A 25571-nucleotide genomic window follows, 5' to 3' on the forward strand; every position below is an offset into this window, starting at 1 on the left:
TAAAGTTTGCACATTAGTCCATAAGATCATTTACGGTGAAGCCCCAGCATACATGTCTGATTTAATAGACCTACCACCCAGAAACGCTAAAAGATCATCCCGAACTCACCTCAACCTTCACTACCCAACTTGCAAGGGCCTGAAATACAAGACGCTACACGCGTCAACCTTTTCCTACATGAGCATGCAGTCTTGGAATACATTACCGCGCAACCTAAGAATGATTAACGAACAAGCCTCCTTCCGTAAACTACTGAAGACTAACCTGTTTGAACAAACTTACGGAAAGAGCCAAAACACATAGAGACCACACTCACTGTTCACCAATGCAATACACATCCACTTCTGATCCCTCATCCCGTTATCCAGTCAATCATACATTTATTCACGGAACTATGTACACCATATGTCTTGGTGTCTAACAATGCCCTTTTTTCCCATTGTCTCCTTCTAATGTTTCTATGTTGATGTCCCATTGTTATATTCCCAATGATATTCGAATGTCTCGCACAACTCTGTTCAATGTAATCCATAACCTAGTTGTAACAAATGTATTTCTATTATTCATGTCTTATTGTAAGCCACACTGAGCCCGCAAATAGGTGGGAAAATGTGGGATACAAATGCAATAAATAAATAAATAAATTCTGCAAACCCCCCCCCCCCCACATGGGTCCAGCAAGTGTTCCCCTCTTTCCTTGCTCCTGCTCTGTCCTGTCTCCCCCTTTGCAGAACCAGCACTCTTTCTGTTTCTTTCCCCACAGGTCCTGGGCACTTTTCTTTTCTTGTCCCCCCCTCACCCAAATCTAGCACCTCTTTCCCTCTCTGCACCCCCTCTCTCTCACCTCCACAGTGGATCTCTTCCCTGACATCCCTGTTCAGCATCTCTCACCTTGCTCCCCCCCCCAATGATGCTGCACCTGTGTCCCTCATCCCTCCCCCATGATGCAGGACCTCTCTCCCTCCTTGACCCCCCCCCCCCCAACGATGCAGCACCTGTTTCATTCCTTGACTCCTCATGATGCAGCATTTGTGTCCCTTCTTGCCCCCCCCAATGATGAAGCATCTGCCTTCCTCACTGACTCCCATGCAACATCTCTCTCCCTCCCTCCCCCCCCCCAGATGTAGTACCTCTAATCCCTCCTTGCTTCCACCATGAGGCAGTATCTGTGTTCCTCCTCCCCCCCCCTCAATGATGCAGCACCTCTACTACTACTACTACTACTACTATTTAGCATTTCTGTAGCGCTACAAGGCATACGCAGCGCTGCACAAACATAGAAGAAAGACAGTCCCTGCTCAAAGAGCTTACAATCTAATAGACAAAAAATAAATAAAGTAAGCAAATCAAATCAATTAATGTGAACGGGAAGGAAGAGAGGAGGGTAGGTGGAGGCGAGTGGTTACGAGTCAAAAGCAATGTTAAAGAGGTGGGCTTTCAGTCTAGATTTAAAGGTGGCCAAGGATGGGGCAAGACGTAGGGGCTCAGGAAGTTTATTCCAGGCGTAGGGTGCAGCGAGATAGAAGGCGCGAAGTCTGGAGTTGGCAGTAGTGGAGAAGGGAACAGATAAGAAGGATTTATCCATGGAGCGGAGTGCACGGGAAGGGGTGTAGAGAAGGACGAGTGTGGAGAGATACTGGGGAGCAGCAGAGTGAATACATTTATAGGTTAGTAGAAGAAGTTTGAACAGGATGCGAAAACGGATAGGGAGCCAGTGAAGGGTCTTGAGGAGAGGGGTAGTATGAGTAAAGCGACCCTGGCGGAAGATGAGACGGGCAGCAGAGTTTTGAACCGACTGGAGAGGGGAGAGGTGACTAAGTGGGAGGCCAGCAAGAAGCAGATTGCAGTAGTCTAAACGAGAGGTGACAAGGGTGTGGATGAGGGTTTTGGTAGAGTGCTCGGAAAGAAAGGGGCGGATTTTACGGATGTTGTAAAGAAAGAAACGACAGGTCTTGGCGGTCTGCTGGATATGAGCAGAGAAGGAGAGAGAAGAGTCAAAGATGACCCCAAGGTTTCGAGCTGAGGAGACAGGGAGAATGAGAGAGCCATCAACAGAAATAGAAAACCGGGGGAGCTGGGAGGTGGGTTTGGGGGGGAAAATGAGAAGCTCGGTTTTGGTCATATTTAATTTCAGGTGGCGTTGAGACATCCAGACAGCAATGTCAGACAAGCACGCTGAAACTTTGGTTTGGATGCAAGGTGAGATATCAGGGGTAGAAAGGTAGATTTGGGAGTCATCAGCATAGAGATGGTAGGAAAAGCCATGGGATGAGATTAATGAACCAAGGGAAGAAGTGTAGATAGAAAAGAGGAGGGGACCAAGAACAGAACCCTGAGGTACGCCGACAGGCTGAGGGATAGAAGTAGAAGAGGATCCACCAGAGTGAACACTAAAGGTGCGGAGGGAGAGGTAGGAAGAGAACCAGGAAAGGACAGAGCCCTGGAATCCAAGTGAGGACAGGGTATCGAGAAGTATGCTGTGATCGACAGTGTCAAAAGCAGCGGAAAGATCAAGAAGAATGAGGATGGAATACTGACCTCTGGATTTAGCCAGTAATAGGTCATTGGAGACTTTAGTAAGCGCAGTTTCGGTTGAGTGGAGAGGGCGAAAACCAGATTGTAATGGGTCAAGAATAGCATGTGAGGAGAGAAAATCAAGGCAGCGGCGGTGAACAGCACGCTCAAGTAATTTGGAGAGAAAAAGAAGGAGGGAGATGGGTCGGTAATTAGAGGGACAAGTAGGGTCAAGTGAAGGCTTCTTAAGGAGAGGTGTGACCACAGCATGTTTAAAGGCAGCAGGGACAGTCGCAGTGGAAAGTGAGAGGTTGAGAATGTGACAGATAAAAGGAATAAGAGTAGGAGAGATGGCATTAAGAAGGTGGGTGGGAATGGGATCAGAGGAACAGGTGGTACATTTTGAGGAAGAAAGGAGAAGTGTAGTTTCCTCAATAGTAACTTCAGGAAAGGAGGAAAGGGAATGAGGGGAAGGAGAGAGGGGGACGGACTAGTGGAGGGAGAGGTGGTGAGGTAGAGAAAGCAAGGTTTATCTTTTGAACCTTGTTGTGAAAGAATTCAGCAAGGGTCTGAGGAGATAATGAAGGGGGAGTTGGGGGAGGGGGCACCTTGAGGAGAGAGTTCAATGTGGTGAAGAGAAGTCGAGGATTAGAGCCAAGAGAGTTGGTCAGTTGGATATAATAATCCTGTTTGGCACGTAAAAGAGCAGATTGGAAGGAGGTCAGCATGAACTTAAAGTGTAAGAAATCAGCAAGGGCCCGAGATTTCCGCCAGAGGCGTTCGGCGGAGCAGGTACAGGAATGTAGGTATCGGATATTAGAAGTCAGCCAAGGTTGGGGTTTTGTACGCCTCCCTCTTTGTCCTCCCCCCATCTGGTACCTCTCCTCTTCTCTTACGTTCTTCTTTCAGTGCCCTCAGCAATAGCAGGCTGCTTCAGTCAATCCCACAGCCTTCCTTCAGCAAGGGCGGGATGCAGCTGAAGGAAGGCCCCAGGATTTCCTCAAGCAGCCTGCTATTGCTGAGGGTGCCGGCACTGCACAGATTTAATTTAAGAGAAGAGGAGAGGTACCGGATTGCAGTGGAAGGGGAGGACACCAATGCATAAGATTGGGCCCCTAAGTGTATGAGCTGGAAAGGGGGCCCTAGTGCGTGTGTCACATGACATACGCATGTCGGAGTAATTCCAAGATTACTCCACAAACATGGCACATAAGCGCATAAGCACCGCCATACTGGGAAAAGACAAGGGTCCATCAAGCCCAGCATCCTGTCTCCGACAGCGGCCAATCCAGGCTTCAAGAACCCAGCAAACACCCCCCCCCCCCCAAAAAAAAAAAAAATTAATAATGCTCAATGGACTTTTCCCTCAGGAATCTGTCCAAACCCCCTTTAAATTCCGTAAGGCCAGCTGCTGTCACTACAACCTCCAGCAATGAGTTCCAGAGTCTAACTACACGCTGAGTGAAAAAAAAAAACCTATTTGTTTCAAATCTACCATATTCTAGCTTCATCTTGTGTCCCCTGGTTTTGTTGTTGTTTGAAAGTGTAAACAAACGCTTCACATCTGTCTGCTCTACTCCGCTCATTATCTTGTAGACTTCTATCATATCACTCCTCAGCCGCCTTTTCTCCAAGCTGAAGAGCCCTAACCTTCTCAGCCTTTCCTCATAGGGAAGTCGTTCCATTCCCTTTATCATTTTCGTCGCCCTTCTCTGCACCTTTTCTAATTCCTTTATATCTTTTTTGAGATGTGGCGACCAGAATTGGACACAATACTCGAGGTGCGGTCGCACCATGGAGCGATACAACGGCATTATAACATCCTCATATTTGTTTTCCATCCCTTTCCTAATAATACTCAACATTCTGTGTGCTTTCTTAGCTGCGGCAGCACACTGGGCAGACGCTTTTAACGTCTTATCAACGATGACTCCCAGATCCCTTTCTAGGTCCGTAACTCCTAACGCGGAACCTTGCATGACATAGCTGTAATTCGAGTTCCTCTTACCCACATGCATCACTTTGCATTTGTCAACATTGAACTTCATTTGCCACTTGGACGCCCAATCCCCCAGTCTCACGAGGTCCTCCTGTAATCTTTCACACTCCTCCTGTGACTTGGCGACCCTGAATAATTTTGTGTCATCTGCGAATTTAATTACCTCACTAGTTACTCCCATCTCTAGGTCATTTATAAATATATTAAAAAGCAGCGGTCCCAACACAGACCCCTGCGGGACCCCACTAACTACTCTTCTTCACTGAGAATACTGACCATTCAACCCTACTCTTTGCTTCCTATCTTTCAACCAGCTCTTAATCCACAGTAATACCCTACCTCCGATCCCATGACTCTGCAGTTTCCTCAGGAGTCTTTCATGAGGCACTTTGTCAAACGCCTTTTGAAAATCCAGATACACAATATCCACCGGCTCCCCATTGTCCGCATGCTTGTTCACCCCCTCAAAAAAATGCTGACTTTGTTTCATCAGCCCATGTTTTTGTACGTGCTCTGTAATTTTATTCTTGATAATAGCCTCTACCATTTTGCCCGGTACTGACGTCAGACTCACCGGTCTATAATTTCCCGGATCTCCTCTGGAACCCATTTTAAAAATCGGCGTAACATTGGCTACCCTCCAGTCTTCCGGTACCACACTCGATTTTACGGATAGTTTGCATATTACTAACAGTAGCTCTACAAGTTCATTTTTCAGTTCTATTAATACTCTGGGATGAATACCATCAGGTCCTGGCGATTTACTACTCTTCAGTTTGCAGAACTGACCCATTACATCCTCCAAGTTTACAGAGAATTCGTTTAGTTTCTCCGACTCGCCCGCTTCAAATACGTCTTCTGGCACCGGTGTCCCTCCCAAATCCTCCTCGGTGAAGACCGAAGCAAAGAATTAATTTAATTTCTCTGCTAGGGCTCGGTCTTCCCTGATCGCCCCTTTAACACCATTTTCGTCCAGCGGCCCAACTGATTCTTTAGCTGGCTTCCTGCTTTTAATGTATCTAAAAAAGTTTTTACTATGTATTTTCGCTTCTAACGCTAACTTTTTTTCAAAGTCCTTTTTTGCCCTCCTCATCTCCGCTTTGCATTTGGCTTGGCATTCCTTATGTTTTATCTTGTTACTTTCAGTCGGTTCTCTGCTCCACTTTCTGAATGATTGTTTTTTGGTTCTAATGACTTCCTTTACCTTCATGGAATGGTGGCAAAAGAAAGCCACTGCTGAAGAAAAGGCATATGATGTGCTGCATAGTATTTGCAAACACTCATGTGACAATGCATGTCCACGGGAGAAAGTTTTGTGGAACTTTCTGGTCTCAATGCTAAAGCAACATATAACCCAGCTAATGTCATCTCTTCAGTAAAGTATGGTAGCAGCATCACTCTGTAGAGAAATTTTGCTATTAAATGGACTTGGAAAAATTCCGCATTTTTAGGTATAACTTGTCTGGAATGTTTTTACGTTTGGGGAGCGTGCCAGGTGCCCTTGACCTGGATTGGCCACTGTCGGTGACAGGATGCTGGGCTAGATGGACCTTTGGTCTTTCCCAGTATGGCACTACTTATGTACTTATGTACTAGTGAGGCTACCAAAGATCAACTGAAAGATGGCTGCTGCAAAGAACAGGCAGATCCTAAAGGAGACCCTGTTCCAGTATGCCAGACCTGAGAGAGGGGAGAATTTCATCTTCCAGCAACCCAATGATCCTTAGTACAAAGCAAAACGCAAAAGCAACAATGGAGTGGCTCATCAAGACAAGTGAATGTCCTCCAAGTCCAGACCTGAATCCATTAAAAATTCTGTGGCAAGACTTGAAGACTACAGTCCACAGACAATTCTCAGTTAACTTGAAAGAGCTTGAGCTATTCTGCCAAGAAGTGTGCAAAAACTGCACCACCCTTCTGTGCAAAGTTAGGGGTACATTTATCCTAAATGACTTATGGCTGTTGTGCTACTAAATGGGCTTCCACCAACTTTTGTTTTTATTACTTTTTGAAAATTTCTATAATTGCTCTTTCATGTTCAAATTGTTGCGTATGTTGTGTAGGTCAATGAAACCTATTCCTACTTTAATGGTTTTTTAATTTTATGTTTTACACAGCAGGTGGTGAAAAATGTACAAGTGTTTAAACAGTTTAGCAAGGAACTCCATATATTTTATATTAAACCAGAGAACTGCCGAATACACTTTTTTTTCCTAGCATTCCTTTTCCAATCACATGTGATATATTATTGAATTTACGCGTGTGCATAAGGTTAGAGCAATGTCTGGCTATCTTCATTTTAATTTGCAATTGTGAGACTCTTAAATGCCTACCCAATGTTAGTTACTGGTGATAAGTTACACACACATTTGTCTATTTCTGTTTCTGCCAATCTAATCCAATACGAAACACTAACAGGCCCTTTTACTAAAGCTTGGTGTGCTATAATGGACATTAGAGCGTGATAAATGCTGCATATCCTATTTTACACCTATGGGCCACGTGGCACTTAATGCATGTGAAGGTTTAGTAAAAGGGCCTCTAAATATATTAAAGGCTTCATGTATGTATGATCTTTCAGACTCCTGAAATCTAAGCATATAAATCCACATTATCCAGCACAAATTCCTATCATTCAGACAATACAATTAGATAAAATCAGAATTATAGTATTTTAAAAACTGAATAGGGTTTTTAGAGCTGTAACTCAACCATTAAAATGATACTTAAGTTCTTAAAAATATAAAAACTACTTACAACACTGGACCATGGCAGTAGCTCTGAATGTTTTGGAGCAACCTAGGAGATGCTACTTCTTTACAGAGGAAATGGTGTGCATCTGCTGTTAATCTATAATACCCATCAATTAATGATACAAAAGAAAGGGCTTCTCTCAATGAAGGAAACTCAACTTCCTAGAAAAAAGTTGAAAGATTAACAAAGTAATGTACTTAGACATGCATAGCCTTACTTAAGCCACATGAATATCATACATTATGGTTTATGGAAAATTTTCAGTTAGAACATCAGCAATCTAAATGACAGAAACATGTTAAGGAAATCATCTATACAATGCCCTGGGTCATTGACTTAGCGCCTCAGAATTTTTTTAAAAAGCAATGTTGCTGAATAAATCGGCCATAAAAGTTGCTAAATTCATTTAGAGGGCTGGGACAGAGCACCTCTTTTGGAGTCCAGCCTAGAAAAGGTTTGAAAATGTAGGTATACCTTCCACATATTGTGGAAGATACTTCCCTTCACTTAGTCTATAGCTTAGCAGCAACTTTCTCAGTCCGGCAGGATTGTGTAACTGATTTATGCACCTGTTTATGAAGAACACCTATCACAGAAACATTTAGACTGAAATGAGGGGAGGGATGTCTGGCTAGCACATGAATATCTGTGCACATTCAGAAGAGCCTTTAAGGATTTCCTGAATAAAAGGAGAGCTCTATACAAAAGGCCATCAAGGAGACGACACCAGTTCATGTGCCTGCATCTCCTCTTATTTCTGCAGCAAAAGTACACACACTGTGGAATATGTGTGCTCTTCTAACTGCACTTGAAGATAGCAAGTTAAACAGTTATCTATCTGTTCTTCTTGTTACTCCAAACTAACAAAAGCTATCCCTATTAAAGTGCAAAGGTAAATCCCTTTGAAAATTGCTCTCTCCATATTTTCCTTTTATCAAGGAAATACTCAAGGTCCAAGATAACTAAATTCACTCACATTTTATGGGTGCTAAGGAAACACTAAGAAAGAATCTCTTCTTCCCCAGGGTGGAACAGATACAACCACAAAAGTTAATAAGATGTGGGAGAGGGGGGAACCTTTTTGTCTAACAAGTTCCTGGTAAACTAAACATCCAAAAAAAATTATGGAAGGGTCAACTTGGAAGATGTTTTCAAGAGTTACTTTTTAGTTCTCTAGAATCATCTTCTGCATCCAACTGCTGCACAGAGGATGATTCTGTAACAACTTAACTTGTGCAGCCAGTATGTACATGAGCCGCACTAATTTTCAAAGAAGTACATGCATACTTCTCCCTTGGAAATTACAGCATATAGCATGCATACTTTGGAAAAATCACAGTACCACATTTTGAATAATTAGGGAAAATATTTTTTCACTCATCATATAGTTAAGCTCTGGAATTCATTGCTGGAGCAAGTGGTAAAAGCAGTTAATGTAACTGGATTTAAAAATGGTTTGGACAAATTCCTGGAGGAAAAGTGCATAAATTGTTATTAATGTAGACCTAGGGAAAGCCACTGTATAAAATCTTGCCACTCTTTGGGACTTTACCAGGAGTTGTGACTTGATTGGCTACTGTTGGAAACAGGATACTGGGCTAGATGGACCTTTGCTGTGACCCAGTAAGGCAACTTACGTTCTTAAATCTTTAATTTTGTCTTTGGAATTATATGCTTAAAAAATAATTGCCCAGTGTATGCAGATAAAAGCATGCACATAATACCATTTCACACATACTTTACCCACCAAGAATGCCTCTGCTCCTTATGGGTAAAAGTGTGGGTGAAATGGTATTATGACAACACCAAGTGGACCTCTAATTCGCTAAATTAACAATGGTAGGGGGGAAAGGTCTCAGACGTCACCGGATAACTCAGACCTGTGGAATACTCATGGGTCAGAGGAAAAATCCTATGGTGACCAGTTTAGTTATTGACCAAAAACCCCTCTCCATCATAAACATATTTTTTGTCAATTTTCATAAAAAGAAATTCAAGAGCATAACAATCTCCCAAAAAGATTCAAAACAAGTCATTCAATAATTGCAGCTTAACTGGCAGCTAACAAAGTGATGCAGTGACCCTTACCTGAAACCAACTGAATCCCTGGGTATGAAGCCCATCTACATGAGCTCCCCATCCATGGTTGGATGAATCTGTTGTCAACACCTTCTGAGAAGGTGGAATTTGGTATGTTAATCCCACAGTTAAACTCGATCAAATTGTCCACCAAAGATGGGCATGAGTTAACTCTGGCAGAATCTGGACTGCAGCCACTAGATTTCCAGCTGTCTGAGACCACTGGGAAACTAGGGTCCACTGGGCCATTCTCAAGTGGAGCTGTGTCATGGGAGTGACAAGCACTGGTGAGGCCACTCAATATTTGCAGAGCTGTGACCTGCATGCTGCTGTGGACCTGCGAGGCTAGTGCTGTCAAGATGTTTGCTCTCGCTTGTGAGAGAAAAGCCTGAGCCTGCAATGTACTGAACAGGGTACTATGTACTTCAATCGCTGGACTGGAAGAAGGTGTTTGGGGTAGTTTATAAGAAACCATGGAAGCTTCAACACCCTAATAGTTAGGCATACTGACTGACGCGCCTTCTTGCGATGTGCTCTTGACCAGCCAATCGTCCAGACAAGGAAACACACATATACACTGCTAATACTGCTAGACACTTGAATACCCTTGGACTGGAGCTGATGTGATGCCAAATGGAAGAATGAGGTACTGGCAGTGGTGTTTCCCTATCCGAAATCTGAGATACCTCCTTGACCAGGAAGTATCAAAATATGGGTATAGGCATCCTTCAAGTCCAGAGAGCATAGCCTATCGTTTTCCTTAATCATGGGGAGAAGGGTGACCAGGGAAACCATCTTGAACTTCTCTTTGACCAAGAATTTGTTCAGGGCTCTTATGTCTAGGATAGGACGCCCCCCCCCCTATCTTTTTTTGGGCAAAGGAAGTACCTGGAATAGAATCCCTTTGACTGCATTGGCCTGTACAAGGGCAGAGATTTCCTCTGGAAGTACAATCTTATGCTGAGAGCTGATGTACAAAGCTCTCAGTAGGCAATCTGGTGGTCTTTGATGCCAATGCAGGGTGTAACAGAAATGGACTATTTGAAGAACCTACCACTTGGAGGTTACAAGGGGCTACCAGTGTTGGTAAAAATTCAGCCTCCTCCCCCTTACTGGCAAGCTGTCCAGGACGGTCACTTTGAGCATGGCTATGCTCTCCTGGAGCCAGTCAAAAGCTCATCCCTTGCTTTAATTGGGGAGCTGGCTGGGGCTTCTGTGGGTGGGACAGGCGAGGATGAGAACACTGGGCCTGGGGGTTCTGGGCAGAGCGAGGTGGTGGTGGAAACCTACATCTCAAGAGTAGTAGGGTCACCGCCTAGGCCCACTCAAATACCTCCTGGAAGAGAAGGCTGCAGCTGACGGATGTCATGACAGAGTTTGGATGGTATCTGTATGTTTCTTGATGAAGTCCGCAACCTCCTCTACCTTACCTCCAAACAGGTTATCACCTGGGCAAGGAACATCTGCCAACCTTTCCTGAACTGCTGGTTCTAGGTCAGAGACATGCAGCTATGAGAGTCTGCACATCCCCACATCCATGGCAGAGTCTGGATGGTATATCAAAAGAATTGTACATGCCCCTGGCCAAGAGCTGGTAGGACTGGATGTGGGCAATAAGCATTGAGGCCTGAGAAGCTTTTCTCCCAAATAAGTCCAATGTCCGAGCCTCTGTAACTGGGGGTGCCGAGGCATGAGTTCTGAAATTCCTAACTCGTTTGAAGGCGGATCTGATCACCTGAGTGGTGAAGCAGCTGGACCCTCTCGAATCCAGGAGCTTCTGGATACAAAAATGCATATCCACCTTCTTAGGTGCAACCTGCACTGAGAGGGGAGATTCTCAATTCTTAATCAGTGCATCTTTAAGTGTATGGTACAATGGTACTGTGACCCCTTCCTTAGAAGTAGACTCAGTCTAGGATAGTTAACATTTCTGCCCTAGGCTCTTCCTCTGTACCTACCTAATTTAAATGAGATGGAAGAAGCTAGCTTCTTAACAAAACCAGTGAAAGACCCTCAGATGGATATTTACATCTCTTATGAGCTGAAGAGGGATCAGAGGGAATCCCATAAGACTCCTCCAAGAAAGGGAAGGGGGAAAGGGAATGGGACTTGATATACAACCTTTCTGTGGTTACAATCACAGCAGTTTACATATTATATACTGGTACTTATTTTGTACCTGGGCAATGAAGGATTAAGTGACTTGTCCAGAAGTAGTGTAGGTCCTCCTCTCAGTCCCATGAACGGTCCCCACTCAGACTCTTCACCATACTCGGACCTGGTTGAATGAGTCTATGCTTGTGTCAGCTCAGTGGAACTATGTGCATGCCATGAAGAGTGCCGAGGTACAGCCCTACTCTCCGACTCCAGGGAAGCTTCCTCCCCCAATGTAGAGAGTGGTACTGTATGTGTCAATGTCAACATCCTTTGAAGTGCCGGTGAAGAGGATCTCTGTACAGGCATGGGCTGAGCCTCAGGAAGAATCTGGGGCTGATCCGCAGCTCGTGCAAGTGCCCTCAATGCTTGAGCAGTTTGCAACTGAAGCCTCTACACTAGCTCCTCCCTGCGCATGTTCGGAACCACTCATTGAAGGAAGGCATTGGCAAAGACGGGGGAGCCAGGAGAAAGGCAGCCTTTGAAAGCATCAGTGCCAAGAGAGGTGGAGACCTTCTCGATGCCGGTGCACTCCCAGTGGATGTTGAAGTCTTGGAAGCCATCAAGGTTGATGCTTCCGGTGCCAATGAAGATGTACTGGCCTTCAAGGAGCCAAAAGGTTTCTCCTGCTGGACTTGCCATGCCCTCTGTGTCCTCAACTGCATTTTTAAACAGAGAGAACAAGAGTTAGGCTCATGGTCAGACCCAAGGCACCTGATGCACCAAGAGTGCGGGTACAACATAGAAATCACCCGATTACATTGAGCATTCTTCTTGAAGCCATTGGGGGTCTTCTTGGACATTGAGAAAAGAATCATGGCCAAATTAAACTCCTCAATTGTGAACTAAAAAGAGGCAGGTTTCAAACTGAGGTGATGCTCTGGCCTAAATGGGCCTAGCAGCTTGCAAAAAATAGAGGAACTTGAAGAGTCGAAAAAACTAAGAATCAAAAGTAATAGCATAAAAAAAGGAAAAAAAAATACCCGCATGGGAAGGCACTGTGAAAGAGATACATGACCTGTGAGAACATAAAACATGTGAAAAAATGAGATAGAGACCTGTGCATGCGCGGTGGGTAGAAATGCACCAGCGAATATGCAGTGGGATGCTACTAGAAAGTTCTGTCTCGCTAGTCAGTGCCCACACCAGGTTCCGTCAGATAATGTCACCCAGCTGTGAGAATACGAAGGCCTGCTTGTTCTCAGAGAAGCAGAAATGTATGCATAAACCTTTGTTTTCACCTGTGTTAAAAGCTTTCAAAATGCTCATATAATTCCACAGAAAAATTTAATTTTAAATTACAATTAAGGCAACTAAATCTGCATTTCATTTACTGAGATGGATTGGAATTTTCTTTAAGTAGTAAACTTCTAAACGTGTTAGCGGTTTAGTGCACAACACTTTAAATGCAGTTACAAATTGAATATAAAATACTTCACTTGTATTATTCACTTTTAGGAGGTGATCACTTATTCTAAGCATTTCATAAACAGACCCTACAATATCATTAATCAGTGCAAGCTTACCAGAGTCTTGCTGTCTTGTTTATTAATAGTAACCACTCTAGATTCAGTGGAGCCATCTTTACTTGCTTGCTTAATGCTGGCATCAATAATATCTGGAAAATCACAGTAAGTCTGCAAATCCTACAAAAGTGATGGTTATCTAATTAGTTCAATTAATGCAAATATAAAACAAAACTATTATTTAAGTATCTGTATATAATGTTATAAATAAATTCTACCCATGTTTGCACAAAAAAGCACTATAATGTCAGATTAAATATTTTGATACATTCAGTGCAAGATGAGAACAGCAACAGCAAAGCAATTTTAACAATTTTTCATGTCAACAATGTGCTCTGCAACCGAACAGTGGAGATGTATGAAACAACTGACATATAGATAGTTATAGAAATATTTCTAAGGGGGCAAAGCTGTGTTTGCTTCCCTTTGATATCTGTGTATATTGGACTCCTGAAGCAGGCACTACCACTGAAATACAGCCCGTGTTGAGTCCTCCCTGAAGGTCAAGTAATTCATTTTATGTCAACTTGTTTATTGAAAGTTTTAATAACTTTGGCTACACCCTGATCCTTGGTAATCTCCATTGTTTGGTTGCTGCTCTTGTATTCATGGAGATTTGTCCCTCTTCTCTGCTTGTATTAATCACAATGTGCTCTATTATCAACTATTTTTTTTGTTCTAAATTTATTCCTGATCTTTCTGTTGAGATACATGCCAAAAGCCTTCACTTACACCTCTCTCCTTTACGTAATATATATTCCATTTACCAAAGAAATACATGAAATAACTCATACAATCAAATTAGGTATCACACTGATGGAATCCTGGGCATCCAACTCAACACAGAAAAAACTAAATTCCGTATTGTAACCAACCTTCATCATCCCATGTCTCTCAAAAATTTCAAAATTGATAGCACTATATATCTCCTTGATTCCACAATGAAAATCCTTGGAATCACAACTGACCAATTTCTCTCACTAGAAAATCAGGTCTTTAAAGTAGTCTTTAAGTGTTTTTAACACATTATGGAAACTCAAGCGATTCAGACTCTTCTCTACTAAATCAGTCTTTTGCACCATAGTCCAATCCTTAGTCATAACAAAATTTGATTACTATAATTCTATCTATGCAGGCATCAAATGTGGTCTTCTGAAAAAACTACAAACCGCTCAAACTACTGTGGCACATCTTATTTGCAGATCTCCACGCTTCGCCAAAGGTTCTCCACTTCTGTTTTAACTTATACTGGCTACCAATTAAATAATAATGTTTAAATTATGCATTTTCATTCACCAAATCCTGTATGGCATGTCTCCATCCTATATGAATGATCTCATTGAATTATCACCACATAATGCGATAAAATCCTCCAGAAAATATGTCACCTTACATTTCCCAAATTGTAAGAAGGTAATCTACAAAACAATCCATAATGCTAACTGCTTAAGACACTAAAATTTGGAACTCCTTACCTAAACCAATTAAACATACTAATGATTACATGTCATTTCATAGCGCATTGAAAACTAATTTATTTCAGTCTTCAACAAACCAATGAACTCAATCTGAACTGATTCTACACTCAACACTTTCCTATCAGTCCTTAACCTATCTAAGAACCCCTTGCTATAGAACTGAATCCCATTTCACCCATCCCTATAATACAGATTACTGCTACAATATCTAATAGCTATCCTATGCTCAGTTAAGCTCTTCCTTTTCTACCCTTCAACACTTCTATAAAATTGTTATGTCTCTGTCTAACCATTACTTACTACATTGGTTCAATTCAAGATGTTTATATTTGCATAAAGTTACATTGTAAAATCTGTTTACTTTACTCATTATGTACCATTCTATAACATTTTGCTATGTAAGCCACATTGAACCTGAACTTCCCTTGGGATAATGTGGGATAGAAATGTCAAAATAAATAAATAAAATAAATATCCCCCCCAACTCAACTCAGCACCAATCCTCAGTCACGTGGAACAAACTGCTGCTCCTTCTAGATCCTGGCTAATTTGGACCCCAAGTCTGGTCAGTCAGTTTCATTAAATAAGTAAATGTCCGAGACTTCCTACCTCTCTGGGCAAAACTGCCTCTGCAGCACAGTTACCCCAGAGGGAAGAAACCTGGCCAAGTCTGACCCAGGTCTTCCAAATGACAGTGCACAGCCCTTGCCACTGAGCCCACTAGACCAGTCAAACTTTAAATTTCAATTTAGCTGAACATATGTTGACAATGATTTAATGTGTGAATTTTCCATCAGTTAACTCTCCCACCATACACAGATCTTTTCATTTAAAAGAGGAAGGACGAACTAGGGAGCACATGTCAGTTTTAGAATGATCTGCTGCAAAGAGTTAGAATAAAAACCATCACTGGAAATCTTCTCTCACAGAAAGGGTTGTGGATGCCTGGAATGCCCTCCCACAGAAGCAGTGGAAGAAAAACAGTGCTGGAATTCAAAAAGGCGTGAGATATACACAGTGGATCCCTAAAAGGGCAAGAGGCTGGAAACCAAGCACAGAGCACTTCAGCTCAAAACACCAGTGAAACTACTTTTGCATGTCTTCTAAGCAGGAGTGGACTGTTCATCTGACCAAATGGGCAGTAAAAGGGCCCAGAGCAGTTGAGACCCAGCGATTCCCACCCCACATGCTCAACATCTTTAATTCTCCTTCCCCTCCCACCCCTGGGTCCGGCACTCGTCCTCTCTCTCACTATCCCCCTGCCAAAGGACCAGTATCTGCCCTTTCTCCGAACCCCCCACCCCACCGTTCTGAGCAAAAGTAAACTGCCAATGAACCACTTAAGCTGTCCGCCACCAAGTCTGCAGCCGCCTGCTTCCTACTTCAGCAAGGGCAGGATGTAGAGAGCAGGGTATGGTCTCGGCGTCAGACAGCTTAAGCAGATTACTGCTGGTGATACTTGCATGGAAATACAGGTTTTAAAATAGAGTTAGTGGGGGAGGGGAATCGGAGACAGGAGAAGAATAGTTGAGGAGCAGTGTAGGACTTGTGGATGGGAGAGAGCAAAGGGTGCGAGAGATGCTGGGCCTGAGGGTAGAAGGGAGGAGAGATGCTGGACAATGGGCAGGAGAGAAGAGAGGGGGAGACATGCAGGACCATGGATGGAGACATGGATGGATGTGAAAGGACAGATCAGGCTACAAAGCTTTGTTTTGTGGGAGGGGGGAGAGAGAGGAGGAGGGAGGAGATGCTGGGCTACAAGGATGGAGAGAGGTAAGGGAGATACTGCAAATGTTGGAACTTTATAGGAGAGGCCATGGGGAGTTGTCAAGGTGATAAGTGAGAGGAGGATAATGAATAGAGAGTAGAAATGTGGTATTGGGGGGTAGATGAAAGATAGAATAGGAAGTTGGGGAATTGGTGCAACCAGAAATGGGAGAGATATGGGGTGAGAGGAGGAGATGTAACACTGATAAGTAGGTGAAAGTAAAAGGAAATAGAGAATTGGAAGGTAAGAAAGAGGGTGAAACTTAAGAGGCAGAGGCAGAACAAAAAAAAAAGGGAGGAAAGTGCTAAAAGGGAAAGATCAGTTTGTCAAAGGCAGGTGTAATGAAAGAATGGAAAAAGCCAGGAAGAGACAGGAAAAATGACAAATGGACAACAGCCAATAGAAAGAGCAGAAGACTGGAAAACAGGATCGAGAAACAGGGATCATCATAATGGCGAACTAAAATGTCCACAAAAAGGTAAAAAATAAGTGCCTTATTTTGAATTTATTAACTGAAATATGTTAGCTTTGGGAAATATGCATGACAAATGGCTTTGTATTATGTTCAGTATAAGAGGAAAAATGCATTTCTAGTTCTTCAATGTTGCAATACATACCAAGTTTAACTTCTTGATGTTCCCAGTTCAATTTTTGTATTCGTATCTATTTGTAATTTGTGATCCCTTGTATTGTATTTCTATTTGTAATTTGTGATCCCTTGTTTTGTATTTGATACGGTCTGTCTGTGATTGCATATGAACTGAGGTGTAATATTCTGTTTGCATATAGTTTCTGTGTACAACTGATTAGCAATCCCATTTGTTAGGTGCATTGCAGGCTTATTTTCAAAAGAGAAGGACGCCCATCTTTCTACACAAATTGGAAGATGGGCGCCCTTCTCCTAGGGTCACCCAAATCAGCATAATTGAACCCGATTTTGGGCGTCCCCAACTGCTTTCCGTCGCAGGGACAACCAAAGTTCCTGGAGGCATGTCGGAGGCGGAGCGAAGGCGGGACTTGGGCATGCCTAAGACCTGGGCATCCTAGACCCATAATGGGAAACAAAGGGCATCCCTGACGAGCATTTGGAAAACTCTACCTGGTCCAGTTTTTCTTACGACCAAGGCACAAAAAGGTGCCTGAACTGACCAGATGACCAGCGGAGGGAATCAGGGATCACCTCCCCTTACTCCCCCAGTGGTCACTAACCCCCTCCCACCCTCAAAAAAGAACTTTCAAAATATTTTGTGCCAGCCTCTATGCCAGTCTCAAATGTCATACTCAGGTCCATCGAAGCACTATGCAGGTCCCTGGAGCAGTTTTAGTGGGTGCAGTGCACTTCAGGCATGCGGACCCAGGCCCATCTCCCCCTATCTGTTACACTTGTGGTGGTAAATGTGAGCCCTCCAAAACCCACCACAAACCCACTGTACCCACATCTAGGTGCCCTCCTTCACCCGTAAGGGCTATGGTAGTGGTGTACAGTTGTGGGTAGTGGGTTTCAGGGGGTTTCGGGGGGGGGGGGGGGGGCTCAGCACACAAGGTAAGGGAGATATGTACCTGAGAGCTTTTTCTGAAGTCCACTGCAGTGCCTCCTAAGGTGTCCAGTTGGTGTCCTGGCATGTCAGGGGGACCAGTGCACTACGAATGCTGGCTCCTACCACAACCAAAGGGCTTGCATTTGGTCGTTTCTGAGATGGGTGTCCTTAGTTTCCATTATCGCACAAAATCAGAAACGACCAAGTCTAGGGACGACCTAAAATATCAAGATTTGGCCATCCCCGACCATATTATCGAAACAAAAGATGGACGCCCATCTTGTTTCGATAATACAGGTTTCTCCGCCCCTTTGCCAGGATGTCCTGCGAGGACTTCCTCAGGAAAACTTGGACGCCCCTTTCGATTATGCCCCTCTTGGTATTTTAAAGCACAGAGTAATATTTGTAGTGCTATCTATTCATAGGTAGAGTCCCTGCTGTTTGCATCATAGGATTAGTACTACTGTCGTATGACATTTTTACTATATGTATGTTGAGTTACAATTTTTTCAGGTTGGTTTTGTATTTCACAATGTGCCTGGCAGTGAAGAGATTTACGTTGCTATCGCTCAGATGATATGAGAATCAAAATATTTTTTTTGTATAGTGACTTCCATGGAGGAATTTACTAGTTCTGATCTGCATTTGTTGTTGGGGGAGTTTGGATTTTTGCAGCTGCACAATATGGTTGAACTTAACCAGTGCATTTTTTCTAGTGAAAAAGGTGCCGGTACTCAAATGCCAGGCCACCCTTCAGGGGTGGGATTATCACTGAGGGACCCACCCCACAATAGCCAGGCCCCCTGCAACCAGTCACAGAATCTATGACAAGGCAGAATTGGTGTGTAGAGCCTGAACTCTTTCATTAAAACTTGGGGAACATGGGTCAATTTAAGTAGAAAATGGAAAAGGTGCCAGTACTCATTACTCCCAAGTACCCCCTCAAAAAAAGCCCTGAACTTAACTCATATAAGAATTGCTATTTTAATTTTATTGCATTCTGCATAGATGTTCCCACTGTCTTTTTACTAAGGCATGGCAAAAAGTGGCCTATGGTAGTGTGGGTGCGTGTTTTTGGCGCGCACTGGGCCAGTTTTTACTGCGTCTGGGAAAAGGGCTTTTCTTCAATGGGCTGGGAAAAGGGCCTGCGGTAAAACTGAAACGCACCTATTTACGGCCTGAACCCTTAATGCCACCCATTGATCTAGCAGTAAGGGTGCACATGCAGAGACCAGTCAACGTGCAACTGCCAATTAATGCCAGAAATGCCGCACACGGTAGGAAATAAAAAAAATAATTTGTCCCGGCATTATAGGCGCGCACCAAATCCAAAATTACTGCCAAGGGGCATGCTAGTCTGGCAGTAGTCTCATTTTGGTGTGCGCTGCATATGCGCAGAGCCTACCACACCTTTGTAAAAGGGCCCCTATATGCGGTATATCATACAGCGTCAGTCCAAAGGATGGTGAGGTCACGTATATGGTATGTAAGCGTATGTGAGCATCATCCATCAGGGTATCTGGGCAACTAACCACATGGACAATTCACCAATTGCCCTTTGGACAACTGCCAACTGGTCAAATCCTCCCTGAGCAATTGCCACCTGCAGAATTCCCCTCCCCCCCCCAAGTAAATTCCCACCCAAGGCTATATATTCTTACATTTTCCGTGGCTCAATTAGGTTATCCTGGCAGGTTTTGCTCTGTATGAATAATTAATGTTTTGAAGTCCTGAGCATGCAGTGTCACATCACTACAGCACTATTAACCACACCAATCTTTTTAAAAGCTCTTACCAAATATGAACAGCGTTTCTTGCTATACACTAATTTTTTGGCAGTAGAGTGTTTCAAGGTAAGGCACATTTTATATTCTTCCGTATTGGTAGGGGGATTTTCTGGTCACTCACTGTTCTCATGTTTCCTTTTTGCATTGTGGTATAAGTTATGTATCAGTCATTATCTTGTGCTCTTTTATATACATGGGTCACTGGGGGGTGTTTTGGTGTTTTATTTATTTACCACCTTTTTGAAGGAATTCACTCAAGGCAGTGTACAGTAAGAATAGATCAAACATGAGCAATAGGCAATTACAGCAGCAAAAATATTCAAATAATACAAAGTATGGCACAGTATACTACTTACAATGCCAACACAATACGTAGTATAACATTTTAATTGACAGTGTAGGGTATAAGCAAAGGTAAACCAGTGAATTGATCTGCACTTTTCTGACCACTGACAGGTCAGTTATGACCCATGAACTGCATAGCTAAAGGTTCAAACAAAAATGCCTGAAAGCTGCATCTTTCTGTACTTTCTGCTGAATGCTGTGAATTCGAGGTCATGCTGGTCTACAGCAAGGAGCGCTCTTCCCCTCCCTGATAGAGTTGGTGCCACTGACTGTACATCACAAGGACACTAAGAATGTACACAGTTTGAAAGTGAAGATGTGTCGAGGTTACTAGACAAAAACAATGATAAGACCTGGGTCTTGGAGAAATTCCTGTAGCAAAATGACAGCTACAATCTCCTGTAAAAGAAACTTTGGACTTGTTATAAGATGCTGTGTTCTATAACATTCAGATAGTGTGTTCCATTTTATGTAAACAATGAAGTAAGAGAATTTAGCTGAAGTTGCAAGCTGCATGATTTGGGAGGGAATTGATGCCCAATCCATTGTATATAAGTCACTGTTGTATTGTATTAGACAGAGGCTGAGATGATCAACAGTGAGTAAATTTTTACAGCAGTGGTCTCTCTCCCTCTTATAACAAATTGCTATTTGTTATTGCCCGATTGCTTTATCATCATCTAAATTGGTAAGGAATAAAGACTTTCTCCTTAGAAAGAACATAGTCTCTGTCTTCTCTGTCATCCCATATCGTGGGGGTGGGTGGTTCACTATACCTTGGGGTGAGTGTAAGGAGGCAGGAACCCTATTGCCCCACTTGTATATTTCTTATGGTAAGTAGAAGGATCAGAGAAAGAATTTCCACATATTACAGCCTTCTCTGAGACTAGGTGGTTATCAGAGGGGAACATATAACCACAGACTCCACAATAAACACCAGTAAAAGAATTAGAAAGTAAGATGACTGATTTAAAGAAAGTTGCACATGAGGTTACAGAGATGGTTAAATATTACCTCAGTTAGTTAGTCTTTGATCATCCCATGATGTCCAGGAACACTTTTATTTTTTTTTTTAAAGGATGGTGTGATTTTGTGTTGGACTTTTCAGATTTTCTTTTCCTTTTTTTTTTTGCCTTAATTATCTTATTTTTCGTTATTCTGTAATATGTTTAGTAAAGGATTTGCTGGCGTTAAGTAGTATTCTTTTTTTTTCTTAGATATAGAGCATGTAGAAATATATTTGGCAGTATAAATGTTATGGAGAGGAATTGTCCTTGCTGGAGAGGTGGGAATTTGTTAGGGGGAAACTGACTTGGGTGGCAATTATCCAGAGGGTAATTGGTAGCTGGGAACTGTCTGGTGGGAAGTCACCTAGAACCATCCATCAGATGTGTCCAAATGAAAAACGTTGAGCCTCAGCAGCATTTAGAAAGCAAGAATGCAGACCATTCTAAGTGTATACCCTGAATGCACTGCTGGCATGATTTAATGACTTTGTATATTTCTACATCAGGTTTTTATCTAAAGCGAGTTTCAGAAAGAGTATGACAGATGCAGAACCAGTAATCTGTCAGATGGGAGGGCCCATGATCCTTATTGCCTGGGGGCCTGGCTCCCTCTCAGTATTTCCCTTCTTCTAAGAAACCATGGGGAAAAGTAATTGGCACTGCACGGCAGACACAATCCCAAAAACAAAAGCATAAGGAGAGTTACCAGCACTGCATGACAGCTACAACCCTAACTACCTCGCTGGGCAAACACAGGCCATGCTGGTCTTTATCCTTTTTATTGTAAGAAGAAAGAAAAGGCAAATAAGATACATATAACACTAAGGGTTATATTAAAAATACCTTGTTCCCTCATTTATTGCCATCAGTATGTTTACAAATCATCAGGATATGTAACATGGGAACCATTTGTTCTTTGCATCTATAATGTTATAGGCCAATTTTCAAACTAGTGAGAATCTGTGAAAAATGGGAGAGAAAAAAGCCAAACTACTCTCAATCCTAAATTTCCCTGTGTAGGCAACCAAGTAAATGAAGAGAGTGGCTTAGATATAAGAAATTTTGGGGGGCCTTTTAATAAGCCACAGTAGGCACTAGTGTGTGCCTACCACACAACACAAAGCACTGCCGTGGGACGTGCAGAGGCATCCTGCAGCGGTCTGTCCATCAGCACATGCTAATCTTGTGCTGAAAATATATATTTTTAATCTTTTAGCATGGGAGGTGTAACTATAGACAGAGAATAGGCATGCCCTGTGCTCATCAGGTTGCACAGGCACATTGCCATGTCCTGCCCAATTACAATGGGGTAGTGCAGGAGCCCTTAGTGCTTACAATATAGGTGTCAGTAAGGGCTCCCACAGTAATGGCCATGCACTAATTGGGAAAAATATAGAAATGTGGCCATTTTACCACTATGCTTTTAGTGCCGTTGCATGTGGAAAACCCATGCGCTGACAACAGCGACAGCCACTTTTTATCACAGCTTAGTAAAAAGGCCCCTTAGTGAGCACAATCATAAAAAGAATGATTATCTCAGACCGTAGTGAAATTGGCCAGAATTTTATTTTTTAAACCCATGCAATTTATTCTGGAAGAACAAATATGGTATTTTATTACCACAAAACTACTATAGGTGCTTTGTTTAAATTCTTAACCCACACAGGTTCAATGTGTTGTGCTCAGGCAAATTGGCTTCATTATAGCTATCAAAATCTTCTCACAAACAACAACAAGAGTACTGTTATGCATTACCTGGTCTCTCAGTTCATCATCGTCGTTATGCTTTCCTCTTGACAACTGAATTCCATCGTTTCCAGTTACTATAATGGTTGCACATATCTCCTCACCTGAAGGACCTCTGCAAGGCTCTTTTACTTTAAAACGCTCTGAATAGAAGGCTGACTGAAGAGTTTCCAGATTTATAAGGTATTTAAGTTTCAAATCCCGGGCAGTAGCTTTACACTGACTGAACTGCTGAATAAACCTGCGGAACCTATACCTTATTCTCTTTCTTGTCAAAATGTGGTAGTCTTGGATTTTTGCTCGAACACAAACAGGTAAAAACGTCTTGTAGCTGTGAATACAAAATGAGAATTACATAAATGAAGAGTACAAAAAATATTGTCTCTGCTTCAGAAGCGACTATAGGAAATGCATATCTAAAATACAGCATCTAAAATTATCTGCCAAGATACTGCCTTGCTCATGAAATTCTTATCACTTGTGAATCTAATGCGTATGCTACATTTCTCAGTTCACAAAACTAAAATATATCTGACTTTCAAAAGTGTAAAGAAACATCTTTTTCAGCCTTACTTTCACATAAAATTAAGACAAGTGAGCATCCGAGAATAAAAACTAAACAATAGCACACGATAGAAGCACATAGGTTAGTTTAATACAACTCTGTAAATACATTAAGACCAGCTCATTCTGCACAAATACAATCACTAGGCATCTAATATAATAAAACGCACCGTGAACGTTCTAATGAGGACAACGTTCTGAAGCCATCTGACGTCACTCCCTGAGTCCCTGGTTGTAGGGTTCGTGGTGTTCGTGGCGTGAAGCCATCCAGCCGTCTCTGCCCCGCCCTCGCGTCTAAACAAACAAATCCGGAAGCGAAGCGTCAGGGAAGGAGGCGGCGCTCCCGACGTCTACCCTTCCCTTCACTGTGTTCCGCCTTCAAAACAAGGCGGAACACAGCGAAGGGAAAGCTAGACGTCGGGAGCGCCGCCTCCTTCCCTGACGCTTCGCTGCACGAACCGCCACGGAGGTAAAGTTAAAAAGAATAAAAAAAAAAAAAAAGGGATGCATGGATGCGAAGGGGGGGGCATGGATGCGAGGCATGGATGCGAAGGGGGGGGGGGGCATGGATGCGAAGGGGGGGGGAGAAGAGGGTGGGCCAGGCTGGGACATGGCAGAGAGAGTAGCATGGATGCGAGGGGGGGGGGGTCATGGAAGGGCGAGAGGGGACTTGCTGGAAAAGGATGAATGGAGGCGGCAGGGGACAGAGGAGCATGGATGGGCATGGATTGGAAGGGCAGGACTCAGGGAGAGGGGAATTGCTGGATAGGGATGAATGGAGGGGACAGATGGGCATGGATGGATATGGATTGCAGAGCAGGCCTCAGGCAGAGAGGGCAAATGCTGGATAGGGAAAAATGGAGGGGCCAGGTGACAGAGGAGCATGGATGGGCATGGATTGGAAGGGCAGGACTCAGGGAGAGGGGAATTGCTGGATAGGGATGAATGGAGGGGACAGATGGGCATGGATGGATATGGATTGCAGAGCAGGCCTCAGGCAGAGAGGGCAAATGCTGGATAGGGAAAAAATGGAGGGGCCAGGTGACAGAGGAGCATGGATGGGCATGGATTGGAAGGGCAGGACTCAGGGAGAGGGGAATTGCTGGATAGGGATGAATGGAGGGGACAGATGGGCATGGATGGATATGGATTGCAGAGCAGGCCTCAGGCAGAGAGGGGAAATGCTGGATAGGGAAAAATGGAGGGGCCAGGTGACAGATGAGCATGGATGGGCATGGATTGGAAGGGCAGGACTCAGGGAGAGGGGAATTGCTGGATAGGGATGAATGGAGGGGACAGATGGGCATGGATGGATATGGATTGCAGAGCAGGCCTCAGGCAGAGAGGGGAAATGCTGGATAGGGAAAAATGGAGGGGCCAGGTGACAGAGGAGCATGGATGGGCATGGATTGGAAGGGCAGGACTCAGGGAGAGGGGAATTGCTGCATAGGGATGAATGGAGGGGACAGATGGCCATGGATGGATATGGATTGCAGGGCAGGCCTCAGGCAGAGAGGGGAAATGCTGGATAGGGATGAATGGAGGGGGCAGGTGACAGACAAACATGGATGGCCATGGATTGGGAGGGCAGGGCTCAGGGACAGAGTGGAATTGCTGGAAAAGGATGAATGGAGGGGGCAGGGGACAGATGGCCATGGATTGGGAGGGCACGGCTCACACTCTCTCTCTCATATACAATGTGTTTCTGACTCTCACTCTGACACACTCTGTCTCACACAGTATCACATTCACTCTCTATGTGCCACACAGTCACTCACACACTCGCTTGGTGTCATACACTCACTCTCACAGAGAATGTGTGTCTCACACACACTCTCTCTCTTGCCCACACACACACACTCTCTCTCACACTGTGTCTCACATACACACACTCTCATTCTCACACACACTCTCTCACAAACACACTCACACCCAGACTCACTCTCTCTCTCACACACTCACACTTTCACTCTGACTCTCAAACAGTCACTCTCACATACTCTCCCAAACATACACACTCCAAGGAAAACCTTGCTAGCGCCCGTTTCATTTGTGTCAGAAACGGGCATTTTTTAATAGTCATAAAATAAAAGTATAACTCTGAAGAGTGTGTTCAAAACATTGAAGCAGAAGAGTCTAGACACATCAAGCTCAAAGTCCTGGATTTCAAAAATGTGGACTTTGGAACAATGGGCAAGTACGACAAGGAAGTGCGGACAGGGTGGTGGTGGTAGGGGCGGGGTGAGATGGAGAGTGGGGAAGAAATACACTGAGCTAAACTAAAAGTACTCAAACCAGTAGCAGATCTTAA

The 25571-nt window shown here is 43.6% G+C and overlaps 1 protein-coding gene across 2 annotated transcripts in view; it reads right to left on the bottom strand.

The window, feature by feature from the left end:
- JAK2 (Janus kinase 2) overlaps positions 1-25571 on the bottom strand; it is a 283942-nt gene that overhangs the window by 135855 nt on the left and 122516 nt on the right. For both annotated transcript variants that reach the window (XM_030193799.1, XM_030193800.1), the window contains 3 exons: positions 22706-23027; positions 13028-13147; positions 7272-7429 (listed from right to left, as the gene is read on the bottom strand). In XM_030193799.1, coding sequence (XP_030049659.1) covers positions 7272-7429; positions 13028-13147; positions 22706-23027 — 600 coding nt within the window. The remainder of the gene's footprint in view (positions 1-7271; positions 7430-13027; positions 13148-22705; positions 23028-25571) is intronic.

This window comes from Microcaecilia unicolor, chromosome 2 (assembly GCF_901765095.1).
Source record: "Microcaecilia unicolor chromosome 2, aMicUni1.1, whole genome shotgun sequence".
NCBI lineage: Eukaryota > Metazoa > Chordata > Amphibia > Gymnophiona > Siphonopidae > Microcaecilia > Microcaecilia unicolor.